Raw genomic sequence first — 15,111 nt, forward strand, 5'->3', positions numbered from 1 at the left:
ATGCCCATCTACCCTACATCCATATTCCTCTATGATCCTAAGACTGCTTTATTCTTTTTGTCTGTGTATGTGTAGGGTGGATGTGTACATATGAAGTTCACATGTGTGTGTGTGCCTTAGAGTGGGGAGGCCAGAGGCTGTGTCCTGTGTCTTTCTTAATTGTTCTCTCCTTTATTTTTTAAAATTGTATTCAATATTTTAAAGATTTATTTATATATTTATATAGATACAGGTACTTTTCTGCATGTATATCTCTCTCTCTTTCACACACACACACACACACACACACACACACACAAACACACACACACTGTGCTATTTAGACTCGGAGAACTCAAGAGAAACAGAGATCAGGCCATTGCAGAAAAGCGTTACAAAGGCTCCCTCTTGAGGCAGCAGCTCAGATGACAACTTGAGACTCATTCTGAGCCTCTGAAGAGAGGTAACATTTAATTCCAGTGTTCACCCTTTTTCATTTTTGGTTTTCTGTTTTTATGGATTTTTTTTTAATGCAGCTAGGGCTGGCCTTGAACTCTTCACCCTCTTCCTCCAGCCTCTACCTCCCAAGTGCTGAAATTGCAGGCATGTGTCTCCATGTCAGGGTCAGTTTTGACTCCTCACTAGTCCAAATCAAAGATGGCACGAGAGCTTTAGGCACTTGCTGCCAAGCCCGGCAATGTTTCCATCACTGGAGTCCGTATGCTAGAGAACACATTCCTGCAGGTTTCCTCTCCTCCATATGTGCGTCCTGGCATATCACATATTACATACATACACACACACACACACACACACACACACACAGAGAGAGAGAGAGAGAGAGAGAGAGAGAGAGAGAGACAGAGACAGAGAGAGAGACAGAGAGACAGAGACAGAGACAGAGACAGACTGAGACAGAGACACATACACCATGAAATAAATAAATGTAATATAAATTCTTAGAGGGCATGTTTTCTTTAAATCTCATAATCTATAAACGAACTTGTATTAGAATTGATTCCATTTTTATTCTATACAGCATTTTCCCCATATGTCAGTATCCTCAGGGTCTCTGAAATACCCAGACTTAAAGTAAATGTCAACATAAATGACTGTAGAAAGCAGAAAGAGGCCGGGCGGTGGTGGCATACGCCTGTAATCCCAGCACTTGGGAGGCAGAGGCAGGCGGATTTCTCAGTTTGAGGCCAGCCTGGTCTACAGAGTGAGTTCCAGGACAGCCTGGGCTACACAGAGAAACCCTGTCTCGAAAAAAAAACAACAAAATAAAAATAAAAAAGAAAGGAAGGAAGGAAGCAGAAAGAGAACTAAAGCAAACAGCCAGTGACAAAGGACCAGAGAGGGAAGATGCATGGCCAGCACACAAGTGTCTTGGAACAGAGGCCCTTGCCCAGGCCTGCTGAGCCCAAGCCAGCCAGCCTATTTAGAGGCAAGATCATACATACAGGCCTGCTCCTTCACCCAACTTGAGATGAAACCCAACTTGGGCCAATGGAGTTTTTTCCTCTCAAAATCTGGCTTTTGGGACTTAGTGGTTTCAGTCCATTTCTGCTTCTCACATGACCCAGAGCTAGAAAGGATTTCATGTTTGGTTTTGTCTTGGGGAAAGTGGAGGAAGTGCATCCTCCATGCAGAAAGAATCAAGCCTAGAGAGAGAGGGGGCGTCCTGCTTGATTTTTTTCAGTGGCTTTGAAGACCTGGTTAGGCTTCTTCTGGAAGCCTAGCTGAATCTTTCCCTTTTTTTCCCCTAAAACAACTTTTTCCTGAAAGGTTTATTTTATTTTTACTTTTGCGCATGCGCGTGTCTGCTTGAGTTTACAGCCATCACACAGGCATGGGCACCCGCTGAAGCTAGAAGGTAATGGAAGATCCACTAGCCCTGGAGTTACAGATAGTCATGAGCCAACTGAAGTGGGGCCCGGGAACTGAACTTAGGTCCTCTGAAAGAGCAGTACGTCCTGTCCTCCAAACCATAAGCCATCTCTTCGACACCATTTTAGCAGTACGTATTAATTATACATAGTGATGGATATTGTTCTGGCATTTTCTTTTCGTTTTGTTTTGTTTAGTTTTGCGAAACAGGGTGTCTCTGTGTAGCCCTGACTGTCCTGGAACTCACTCTGTAGATCAGGCTGGCCTCGAACTCAGAAATCCACCTGCCTCTGCCTCCCAAGCGCTGGGATTAAAGGCGTGCGCCACCACCACCCAGCCCTCGTTGTGACATTTTTATATGTGTATATAATGTATTTTTTATCATACCCTCATTACCCTCTCATTCCTTTCTAGCTCATGCTTTCCTCTTCTACACGTCTTTTCGTTACTTTTTATTTTGATTTGTTCCCCCCCCCCCCCAGATAAGGTTTCTCTGTGTAGCCCTAGCTGTAGACCAGGCTGGCCTCGAACTCAGAAATCCGCCTGCCTTTCCCTCCCAGAGTGCTGGGATTACAGGTGTGTGCCACCACTGCCCGCCCGGCTACTTTTTTTTTAGATTGATGACCCAATGAGTTTAATTAGTGTTCCTTACAGGATCACAGAAGAAAAACTCTCCTTCTAGCAAACTTTAACTATGAATCGATCTTCAGGGAGTGGCTGGCCCTCATAAGCTCCTCCCATTCTGTGATGGAATGTTGATAAGCCCAAACTTGTGCTGGTCTTATCTTAGGAAGCTATCACAGCTACTTCCATGTACAAATGAGCAGGGCGTAGTCATCCAAGTCTTTAATTCTAGCACTTCAGGGGGCAAAGCCTGGAGAATCTTTGTGAGTTCAAGGTCAACCTAGTCTATATATCAAGCTCTAGGACAACAGGACCCTATAGAGAGACCTTGTCTAAAATCAGAAACTAACGAGTACAATAGCCACGCCATGCCTCAAAGACATCTACAATATCTCACCCATCCCTCTTATTCCATCTTTATCTTTAATCATTTTATCTTTATCAAATGAGTAAAGGTTTAAGAAGTTACAACATAAGGTCTCTCTATGTACAGCCTTGGCTGGCCTGAAATTTACTCTCCTTAAACTCAGAGATCTGCCTACCTCTGCCTCCTGAGTGCTGTAACTAAAGGAGTGCATTGCATGTCTTATAAGTGACTGCCTTCTATCTCTGAAAGTTACCTTCAATATACTGTGTTGGTATATATTTTTGTCAGCATACTTTAATAAGGGCTCAAAAAGAAAGAGTCCTGGGGTACGGGGGAAATAGATCTCTTTAGAAATAGTTCTTTGGGGGCGACTTCAATCTTTGTAGTTCTCAGTCCAGCCTGCTCGGCAGACACCACACACTAATCAGCAAGGGCAGTTTCATCGAGAACAAACCGCGAGGCTCGACAACTGGCCTGGTCATCAGAGTCAGCAAGAAGCCGCGGGAACCTCACAAGAAGTTCTTTGGCGAGTTTCTCTCTATGAAATCACAAGTGAAGTTCAACAACACAATGTAAGGTGAGCCAATACGTGCATGTCCTCAGTTCTCAGTGAAGACCAGTGAGGCGGAGCAAGGCAAACCAATGCTCAAACTCCCACTGTCTGTGCGGTCATATTTATATTCCTTCTAAACATCACGCATCTTTTCACGTGTTTCCATAGCAAAACATCTTTTCACGTGTTTCCATAGCAAAACATCTTTTCACCTATGTGTCCAAGCAAAACATCATTTGACATAACTAACTTTCCAAAGAAACTAGAAGTTTCCATTTCAATCCTGTTTTTTGTTTGTTTGTTTGTTTGTTCCTGAGATAGCCATGGCTATGTAGAGATCCTGCCTCAAAAACTAAATAAAAATAAAAAGAATGTTTGTGGCTTCTCCAGGGGACCCAAGTTTGTTTCTCAGCATCTCTCTCAGTCAGATGGGATCTGACACTCTCTTCTGGCCTCTGTGGGCACCAGCACCCTGTCATATACCACACACACACACACACACACACACAAACCCATATTTTAAAAGTAAAAATGACTGCTCATCAAAATTTAATTTGTTCCCTTGTGACAAAACACAATATCATATCTATTTAGCCTAGGAAATATAAAAATGAGGAAATATATGGGGTCACATATAATGAAATATGTATACTTGTCGAGCAAAAGATATGTCCAATAATGTTCATAGCTACACTACTCATAAAGACTCCAACCATGCACGGTGGTCTTGCGTTGTGTTACCGGGGAGGCTAACTCACAGCTTCTACTAGTTGCCGCTATATGAGAACAAACAGCAGTATGCAGGCCATCCCAGTGTGTCTACCCTGCTGAGTTCATAATCTGGTGAAAATGAAACAAACACACATGGAAGGTTACAAATACAACTGTGATGTAAAGCCAGGGGCTGGTTGAAGAGGTAAGCCAAACTGGACTGGGAGGGAGACGGGAACTTCAGGGACAGACTCTCTGTGGGTATATAAAGTAAGCTGCCACTCGAACAGTCTGGAGTCAGAAGTGAAGAGGAAGAGCACTTCCACTTGAGGGGACAGCATCGGATAATGTGAGGGGCAGACCCATGCAGTTGAAGCCAACTTCGCAAACAGGGCATTGGAGGCATGTCCTGCTTGCTTTGAGTCATTTCAAGGAGTGAGCTAGCCCAGAGTACTATCAAAGAAGCAGGGTGCTGAGAGTCGTGCCTGGCGGGCGGTTGGCAGGTAGTGCTATGGGACCAGGCTTTCTCAGCCCAGACATGGATGGGATTCGTTTGGGGCAGGATAACTGTTGAGGACCAACCCAGGTAAGACGTAGCGTGTTTAAAAGCCATCTGCTTAGCCGGGCGTTGGTGGCACACGCCTTTAATCCCAGCACTTGGGAGGCAGAGGCAGGCGGATTTCTGAGTTCGAGCCCAGCCTGGTCTACAGAGTGAGTTCCAGGACAGCCAGAGCTATACAGAGAAACCCTGTCTCAAAAAAACCAAATCCAAAAAACAAAAACAAAACAAAATACAAACAAACAAAAAAAGGTATCTGCAGTTAAAGGCACCCCCCCTGCAGTTAAAGGCACCCCCCCCCTTCCAACCACAACTGTCTCCAGACAATGTCAAATATCCCCAGGGAAAGGATTACCCCTCCAGAGCTAACAGCCGGGACTGCAGCCTTTGTTAGAATAGTTTTCTTGGTTAATCCCTTTATCTCCCTTTATCCAAACACAGAGCCAGCACAGTCTGGATTGACTGGGGTGCCCTTGCAGACCACATTTGGGGCTGGCTCTCTGCTCACTCACTAACGCTTTGTGTAGCTAGGGGGTTGATGTTTCTTAGAGAACTAATCTTGAAGAGAATGTCATCAAAGTATAAATGCCGAGCGGTGGTGGCGCACGCCTGTAATCCCAGCACTCTGGGAGGCAGAGGCAGGTAGATTTCTGAGTTCGAGGCCAGCCTGGTCTACAGAGTGAGTTCCAGGACAGCCAGGGATATACAGAGAAACCATGTCTCGAAAAAAAAAAACCAAATCCAAAAAAAAAAAAAAAAAAAACAGAAAAAAAAAAGAGTATAAAGAAGTAAAACTCCACCCAGTATCTCCAAGAGTTTACAAAATGTACTCCCTATTCAACAGGGTTCTTATTTTAAACCCTGCTAACAGCTACCTAGCATGATCCAGTTACTTTAAAAGTGGGTGGTTAGAAACTGGGCATGGTGCCACACACCTGTGGCCCAGCACTTGGAAGCTGAAGGCAGGACGGAGTTCAAGGCCGCTTTTAGCTATACAATGAGTTCTATGCCACCCTGGAGACATGAAACTGTCTCAATAAAACAACTGCCATGAACAAGAATAAGGGTTCATTCTCGTCTGTAAAGTGCGAGAATTGTCTGTTAGCATTGGCCTTGCGCAGGGACTGGCGAGAAGACCGCTCAGCAGTTAGACTGCATGCATTCTGTACCTGCAGAGGACTAGTTCAGCTCCCAGCAGTGGCCAGTAGCCCACAAACACCTTTAACTCCAGCAATGGAGGATCCAATAGTGTCTTCTGCTTCCCTCGGGCATATTCACATATCCACTCAGACACATGCATATACCTAATTAAAAATAGAGGGGCTGGAGTGACTGAGTGGTAACGGCCCTTGGTACGTTTACAGAGATCTGGATTCAGTCCCCCAGGACCCACACCAGGCAGCTCACACCCACTCTCACCAGTTCCAGGGGCTCTGATGCTGAGTGCGCCTGGCCATTGCACATAGTACACACGCATGCACAGACATATGAAAGAACCATTTAAATTTTTTAAAAGAATGGGTCCTTCATATAGACTTGTAAAAGTCTTGTTTATGATGTAGCCCAGGCTGGCCTTGTACTTCTGGTTATCCTCCTCTGGCCTCCCAAGCGCAGGTACTGCACCACAGGTCCTGGCATTATGCAGGGCTAGCTACCAACTGAGCATATCTTACTCTGAAATGGACCTCACTTTTTAGTCTAGGCTGGCCTTGAGCTGCTGGCAGTTTTACCTCAAGCCTCTGAGTTAGGGTTGCCGGTGTGAAGCATCACACCCAGGGGATTTTAATTTATTCCCTTACAGCAAATTGCAACAACTGTTTCAGAGATAGAGCTGGAATGCAACTCTGTCCTGACTACAAACACCCAAGGATTTTTCTCCTGCTTCCTTTGTAAGGCAATTAACTCTTGTTAGAACCCTGGAATGGGAAGGCGGCAGTATCTTCTCATCTTTTTGAGTTGGCTTGGATCAGCCTTCTCCCTACTATCCTTGGTGGCTGTACCTTATTCAACATGTTCCATAATGCTGGGGGTAGAGAACTAAACCCCCAAATTTTTTATTCTGCCCACGCCCTACAGCAGGTTGGGTGAAGTGACACACACTTCCAGCCTCAGAAAGCAGAGGCAGGTCTTTATGAGCTCCAGGCTACCCTGGCCTACAGTTCCAGGCCAGTTACTATTTTATAAACCATTTAAGAGCATGCGTGTGCCTCTTCCCCCAGAAGCTTCCAGCTGACTTCAATTCCAGGTAACTCTCAACCACCCTTCTGCGGTGGCCTTCTCCAGGCCAAAGGATCTCATGCCACACCTTTCATTTCTGTCATCCATTCAAGGTCCCTAGAGAAAGCTGCTAAACCTTTGTCATTTGGCCCTGTCATTTAACCTCTCAGGTTCAGATGCTGTCCCATCTTCCTCTTTAAATTTTATGCAGCCCTGGCTGTCCTAGAAATCAGGCTAGCCTTAAACTCACAGATCTATATGTCCCTGCCCCTGGAATGCTGGGATAAAAGGTATGTGCCATCACATACCTGGCTATAAATGCTTATCTTAAAATTATTTGTGCCTGTGTGTATATAACTTGAGAAACCAGAGGCCTTGGATCCCTTGGGGTGTTTACAGGTTTAAAACAAAAACAAACTGTTGTAAGCTTATGAGCATTAGGATCCCAAACCAGGACTTCTGTAAGAACACTAAGCACTCTTAATTTCTGAGTAATCTCTAGCTCCTAGACAATACTTTACCCCACAGAAGAAGCCTTATTAGGTCTTATAGGGGAAGGGGAAATTAAGTACTTAATAAACCAGAACAGCAGTTTGGAAGGTTCTAAGTTTTATTACTGGACAAACACCCTAATTTAAGACACAAGCAAATCTCCAGGTTAAAAATGTTGAACTCCATCTGGTAGGATTGATCGATGGCCACAATTCAGTATCAACCCTCAGTCTTGCCATTGCGTGAATCCTTACAGACCCAGCTTCGTTCTCCTCCAGTGTCTTCTCTTAGAGTTGTACCTGTACAAAGAGAAGTCACCAGTTACAAGGTGAGTTGGTCACAATAACCCTGCTCCTATAGCAGACTCAGTCTTTCAGAGGAACAGGATATTTAAAGGACTTGCAAGATCATTTGCAGGCTGGGTCTTCAGTTCCAGGCAGCCAGACTACACAGCAAGACTATCTCCAAAATAAATAAATGTTACACACATGTGCAGGGCCCTGGGTTTAGTCGTCCATTTCAGGGATGTCCGAGCTGGGACAACTTAGCTTAAAACAACACACACACCATGGCTGGGAATTACAAGTGGGAACAAACTAGAATTCACATTAAGGTAGGAGAAAGCAACTCCAGATCACAGAGCTAGTCCCTGAACTGTCCATGTTAAAGTGTCATGATTTTTACCAAGAAAGGTAAAAACCAGAAACAATCAACATGGCTTTTCTTTCAGCAGGATAATGGCAGTACTCCCACAAATGAAGCACTGTAATTGCTACCTGCTTTTACATTCAGTTTTCAAAGTTGGAAGAGTAAGTTGGGTGGTGACACAGCACTTGCTTAGTTAGGCAGGAGGCCCTGACTCAAACCCTAGCCCCCATCAACAAGCCAGAAAACAGGCAATTTTATGGGTTACAGGATATAATCCCCCATAATCCAGATATTAACCAGTCCCCACTCTTGTTAGATATAGTCCTATGTAAAGTGAACTTAAAATGTTGGCACACACACACACCGGTATCTCAGCAATTGGGAGGTAGGAGCAGATTAACCAGCCTGGGCTGAACAAGACTGTTTCAAAATGCAAGACTATGCAACCAAGCATATATAAAAGTCCGTTGCCTACTACTTCAAAGCGCTCCTTACTTAGCATTGTATGGGGGCAAGACCCAAGTTTGAAAGTCTAGTTCTGACTGCAATTAAAGTTTCTAAATAAATGTGTGTATATAAATAAATTAATTAAATGGGCAGCACATACCATCTACCATACCAGGAGACAGGAGGTAGCAATTAACTTGAATGTAAGGCCAGAGTGGGTTATTGCTTATCAAGTTTTAAGTGACTAAATTAAGAACAAGGAGCCTCCTCCTCATCATTACTTTTGTTTTTTTGAGAAAGGGTTTCCCTGTGTAGCCCTGGCTGTCCTGGAACTCAGAAATCCGCCTGCCTCTGCCTCCCTAGTGCTGGGATTAAAGGCGTGCGCCACCACTACCCTGCAGGAGCAGATCCACACCCAGATTTTTATTAATCCCAAAACCAGGCAGTGCTTATCTTTAATCCCAGCACTTTGGGAAAAACAAATCCCACCAACTGTCCTCTGACCCCACACAACAGAAAAAACTCAGGAAGGCATTTCCCTTGTGTGGGGGAGACCCTGGGTTCAATCCCTATCAATCCTCACAAAGTTCTGAAGCAGAACAATCTCCTGCTTGCCAGGCAAATCTCCTTAAGCCTTCCTAGGGAAATTAGGAAGTGAGAAAGGTCTGCCTCGGAGCCTACCTGAGACCACATAGAACCCTATGAAACATTCACAAAAGGTTTGTGGGGGGATTTTAGGGGCTAAGCAAGCTAATGCCACTACCAAGAAGCCCCATGACCCGAATCCTCAGGACCCACTTCGTGAGTGGAGATTAGCAACTCCTCAAACTGTCCCCAACTACCTGCACCCATTCACACAAAAAGAAAAACGAAACGGACTCCACGGCACAATAAGCAGAGGTTGACTTGGATGTATCAGACTTTGCAACTGTGTATCCACATACCCAAAGTCATGTAAAACGTTAACGATTTCCAAGCAGGACAATGGAAGCCTTACCTGATTTTGTTACCAGTTTTCATCCTGATCCATTGAGGAATAGGACGGTTTTGCTTTTGTTTCTTGGCCAGGAATCGCTTGATTCTGAAAGTCTTGTGAGAAGACTACGAAGAGGATGCAACCAGTTTAGTGACACCAGAACCTATTCTTTTGATTCAGTCACAAATTCCCACCAACATCAGGCCCAGAGAACATACACCCAGGAAAAGCTCCCCAACCTCGAATCACGAAGTCCTTTTAACCCCATCATTTCTCTGGAAGAGCGTTCATGGCTTAAACATGTCTCAGATAATTACAATGCCAGGTTTTTAAGTCCATGTCCTGTTTGACCTACAAATTGGCTGTCTGCTGTGCTCCAGGTGATCAAACACGGAATAGCTAGAGTAGAAGAAACTGACTTACTGAAACGAGGATGGCTTTAGGTCAAATCTTGGACGATCCGTTTTTTACTGTACTTTTTAAAAGTCATATCTACCTTTAAGTGACATTGCTGGGTAACTTACGACTATGAAGCCCTTGACACTCATTAGGCAAACATCACTACATAAAAAGATAGAGACAACGAGAGCAAAGTGCACTCGTCCCCCCCCCCCCGACCAGTTGTAGGTTTTAACAAATTCAGATACTAATCCCGCTTTGTACATAGACGCCAATAAGCATAATCTGTCAGTAAGCAATGACTGATGCGCTGTTAGCAGACAGTTCCAAGGAGTGATGCCTGATCCTGCAAGGGTAAAAGGACTTGATAATTTCATGTCGCGCTTGGGGTCTGATATGTGGTGACCTAGCTCCCAAAGCACTAAAACCCTGAAAAATGCACCCAGCCCTCCATGCTGCGCACGTCCACCACAAAGGCACAGCGGTCTCCGGCCTCAGGAGAGCCGCCCAGGACCAGATGGTGGCCGATAGTCTTACCATGGCGAGAAGCCGAACCAGGGGTAGCGCGCACGATGGCGGAGGAAAGGCGAAGAGAAAGGCCAGGCCGGAAGAACGCGATTAGAAGACGCTGCTAGAGGCGGAGCTTAGGGGGCTGACTCGCCATGTCTGCCCTAGCTCCACCCCTGCCTTCCCATGGCGCCGTGGGAACCCTCACCGGTTTATGGGAAACGAGTTTCCGAGGCCTCCGCTTCCATGTATGTTCCTTCAGGTGATCATCCGAGTCCTGCGGGGTACAGTCTTTGTGTCCATGGTGGGCGGCCTTTGAGAAGAAACCAAGTAAAAGCCCTTAGCAAACCCCGGGACACAAGTAGGCGTGACCAACACTGAGGAGGGCGGGGAAAAAGCCTCAGTCACTTCCGAGAGCTGCAACTTCCGCCCCGTCTTTGAGAGGGGCGGGCCTTAGGGCTGGAAAGGCACTCTCAGGCCGGCTGGAAGGGAGGAAGGCGGAGCTGCTGCAGACATTGTTTAATGGCTAACTGCACTTTTGTAGGGAACCCAAGTTCCCTTCACAGCACCCGGATCAGGCAGCTTACAACCCTCCAGCTCTGGCTTCCAGGAGCACCTACACTGATGATTTGCAGGTACACATCCCCATGTAAACACACACGGATACATAAGCAAAAGTACCTAAAAATACTTAATTAAAAGGGAGGGGGAGCTAGAGAGATGGCTCAGCTGCAATGAGCACTGACTGCTCTTCCCAGCAACCTGAGAACGACGTCCTGAGATCAAATCCCAGCAACCACATGGTGGCTCACCACCATCTGTAATGAGTTCTGATGCCCTCTTCTGGTGTGTGAAAACAGCAACAGCGGCAGTGAGTGTACTCACATATATAAAATAAATAAATCTTAAAAAAAAAATCTTTTTCTTAAGATTTCTTTCAAACTCACTATATAGCCCAAGTTGGCCTAAAACTTAGTTATCCTTCTGCATCAGTCTCTTGAGTATCAAGCATTATAGACAATATTCCACCATGCTTGACTCCTATAGGTTTATTATAAACAACATGAAGTTATGATTTATAGCAGCAGAGGTGGAACATGGTACACACGCCTTTACTCTTAGTACTCAGGCGGCAGATCTATGTGAGTGAGGCCAGCCTGGTCTACACAGTGAGTTCCAGGACAGCCAGGGCTACATAGAGAGAAGATCTCTCTCTCTCTCTCTCTCTCTCTCTCTCTCTCTCTATATATATATATATATATATATATATATATATATATATATATAAAGGTGATACAGAATACAGAAGAGCAAGGAAAATGAGGTTTACAAGGGGGATGGGCGAGATGACTCATTGACTAAACCTGACACTGGAAAACCAATCCCTAAAACCTCCACACACTATATCATGCACACACAGCTCCATTAAATAAATATAATAAAAATAAAATTAGGTCTAGAGAAATGGCTCAGAGCTTCTAAATTGGTTCTACTATTTGGGAGAAGGTTGGGGGGTGGTTAAGACAGGGTCTCTCTACAACCTTCTGGATGTCTTAGAATAGGGGTTGGCCTTGAACTCACAGAGATCTGCCTGCTTCTGCCTCCTGAGTGCTGGGGTTAAAGATGCCTGCCTGGCTTAAACTGGTCCCCAAGTTCCACTCCCGACATCCACAGTGAGTGGCTCATAGCCACTTGTAACACCTGCTCCAGAGGACTGAGCATGTCTCTCTAGCCTCCAGAGCCACACACAGATACAAGATAACAACAATCAAAAGCTCTTTACAAAGTTACAAGAAAGCAAAGATAAAAGAAAGTAAAAGAAAGAAAAGGTAGCTTTTGTGAAAAAGGTAACAGTTCCCAACAGACTGAACAACCGCTTAGCAGGAGGGAGGGTCCTCGTGTAGTCTCCATCCATAGATGGAGTTTAGGGATTTTCCTCAGCACCATTAGGCAGCTCACAGGCGGAGACTCCCAAACCATTTTCTCTACCCACCACCCTTCTCACATTGCACAGAGTTCAGATTAATCCCACTGGTAGTTCTGGTGGTCACCGATGTATCCTGAGTTATTCAAGGACAAGGAATTGTCTTCTTTTTCATCCTTGTCCCTAGGGACTGACAAACACACACAGCGAATAGTAGACACTTGCTAATCGAATGAAGGAATAGAAGAAATCTGAAGGGGTGAGGAAGTGCCCGAGCAGGACAGGACCAGAGGAAGGTGCTGACAGGAAAACTGCCCCATTTACTCAGCTGCTAACAGGCCAGAAGGGAGGCAGACAGTGCTAGCTCATTACTGATGGTTCCAGAGTAGCCTTTTCCCTAAGGCCAGAGCCCTTGACCTCTAACTCAACTTGTATTTTAGCCACCTTTGCAAGAAGCCAACACTTATTCCCTCAGGTATCCATTCTCTTGAATGTCTTCTAAATATACTTCTTTAAAAAAAGATTTATTTATTTTATGTATGTGAGTACACTGTAGCTGTCTTCAGACACCCCAGAAGAGGGCATCAGATTCTAATCCAGATGGTTGTGAGCCTCCATGTAGTTGTTGGGAATTGAACTCAGGACTTCTGAAAGAACAGTCGGTGGGTGCTCTTAACTGCTGAGCCATCTCTCCAGCCCCTAAATATACTTCATTACTTCTTAGAAATGGTTATTTTTGCCGGGCAGTGGTGGCGCAAACCTGTAATTCCAGCACTCTGGGAGGCAGAGGGAGGCAGATTTCTGAGTTCGAGGCCAGCCTGGTCTACAGAGTGAGTTCCAGGACAGCCAGGGCTATACAGAGAAACCCTGTCTCAAGAAAACCAAATGCAAAAAAACAAAAGAGAGAGAGAGAGAGAGAGAGAGAGAGAGAGAGAGAGAGAGAGAGAGAGAGAGAGAGAGAAGAAAGAAAGAAAGAAAGAAAGAAAGAAAGAAAGAAATGGTCATTTTCCAAGACCACTTATCTGTTTCATTTCAAGGCCAGACTTCTTTAAAGTTATAAATGTTAACTGAATCTATTGTCAACCTAATGACTTCCCGCAATCCCAGGTCATTAATGGTCTCGAAGTCACCATGCCTGTGAGTCTCTTCAAGCATTATAGTTGCATGTTCTCTAGCATCCAACCCCACTGGCCATGCCCCTTTCTTTCCAATGCTGACCCACTGGAAATACTGCAGTGTGACTCCAAGGCTTCTTGCTCTGCCGTCCAGGCTTATCCACAGCCTAGTCCACTACTACTGTTTAAGTGTTGATGTAGAGTCTCATTATAGCCCAGGCTGGCCTCAAACTTAGTCTGTAGCCAAGAGTAGCCTTGAACTCTTGATCCTCGTTTCTTTCTGCCAGGTGCTGTGATTCTAGGTTTGTGTCACCTGACCCAGGGCCATTACTTCTTGAAACATTCGTTTAGATTAAGTAGCACCAGAATAGTAGGTTTTACTTCCACTCTATGGCTATTCCGTGTGTGTGTGTGTGTGTGTGTGTGTGTGTGTGTGTGTGTGTGTGTAGGAATGTTAGAATACATTCACACTAGGCTCTAGCTCTATTTCTGTCCCTACTTAATTCTTTTTAGCAGTGGCTCAACAGCCATCTAAAATCAGATGAGTTTCTAGATATTTCTTGAGTTCAAATGTCTTCTGTTTGCCCCATGTCTACATGTGCTGTTCACTCTACACTACAACACAGCTTCCGTCTGCCTAAACCCTGCCAAATCCAGGGCCAGTTCCATCCCTCTGTGTCCCTTAACCTCTCTCAAGCAGGGGCGCACTGAGCCTCTCCCTTCCTTGGAGGCACTTTCTCCGTTTCAGATGAGTCTCTTTCAATCGTTTTTTTTTCCCCCCACTGGCTCTTCTACCTACTTTGAGGACCTGGCTTCTAAAAGCTGAGGACAGTGGATGGGAGCAAGCTATACTGGCATTGCACGGGTGGGGGGGGGGGGGAGAGACATTAGTGGTTCAGAGCACTTGCTGCTCCTGCAGAGATCCCATGTCAGTTCCCAGCACCTACATAGCAGTTCACAACTGTCTGTGATTCCAGTTTCACAAGCTGGGACTCCTGCTAGCGCTAGGCACCCATGTGGTGTACATAAACACATGCAGACAAATGCGCAGACACAGGAAATGAATGAAAGGAATTTTAAAAGGTACATTGCATCCATGTATGACATGGCCAAAGAATAAAACTATTTCTTAATAAAGCTGAAGAAATACAAAGCTATAAGCTAAGCTATTAGTGATGGGCAGCTGATGCCCATCAGGTGGGGCTGGCAGGAAGGAAGCCAAGCTCAAGAGTGCTGGGCAGACATTTTGTTGTTTGGGACAGAGTCTCACATTGTAGTTCAGGCTAGCCTAGAGTCTACTATATAGCCTAGGATGACTTCGAACTCAGATCAATAGATCAATATTCCCACCTTGGCCTGTGACCCTCTGAGTGCTGGCACTGCAGGTGTAAAGTACTGCACCCATCTTCATTTTGGTTCTTACAGTAAAAGAATAGGGAACCATGATCTGACCCTCTACTTGGTCAAAGCTTCTCCTTACCTACTAAAGGCAAAAATTAATATCATTTATCCCCTTTCAAAAGTCCCAAGAACTTAAATCACAATGAAATGTTTAATTTCCTAGAACCAACAGCTATTTAATAAAGTTGACAATCACCCTTGGCGTGGGGCTAGAGAGGTGGTAGAAAACACACGTAGCATGCTTGAGGCCCTTGGTTCCATCCCCAGCACCACATATAAGTCAGTACTTGAATAAATAAATG

General features: G+C 45.1%; 1 protein-coding gene and 1 non-coding gene across 2 annotated transcripts; both read right to left on the reverse strand.

Annotated features, from left to right (window-relative positions):
• Window positions 1–7,492: 7,492 nt before the first annotated feature.
• Rpl39 (ribosomal protein L39) lies at window positions 7,493–10,516 on the reverse strand. The gene is made up of 3 exons (XM_052171469.1): window positions 10,400–10,516; window positions 9,485–9,588; window positions 7,493–7,691 (listed from the first exon to the last, which is right to left on the reverse strand). The coding sequence occupies exons 1-3, from the start codon at window positions 10,400–10,402 to the stop codon at window positions 7,643–7,645; spliced, it is 156 nt and encodes a 51-aa protein (XP_052027429.1). The 5' UTR covers window positions 10,403–10,516; the 3' UTR covers window positions 7,493–7,642.
• Window positions 8,045–8,175, reverse strand: LOC127675890 (small nucleolar RNA SNORA69). The gene has a single exon (XR_007975571.1). It is a non-coding gene; the product is annotated as a small nucleolar RNA SNORA69 (small nucleolar RNA).
• Window positions 10,517–15,111: the final 4,595 nt, after the last annotated feature.

This window comes from Apodemus sylvaticus, chromosome X, assembly GCF_947179515.1.
Source record: "Apodemus sylvaticus chromosome X, mApoSyl1.1, whole genome shotgun sequence".
NCBI lineage: Eukaryota > Metazoa > Chordata > Mammalia > Rodentia > Muridae > Apodemus > Apodemus sylvaticus.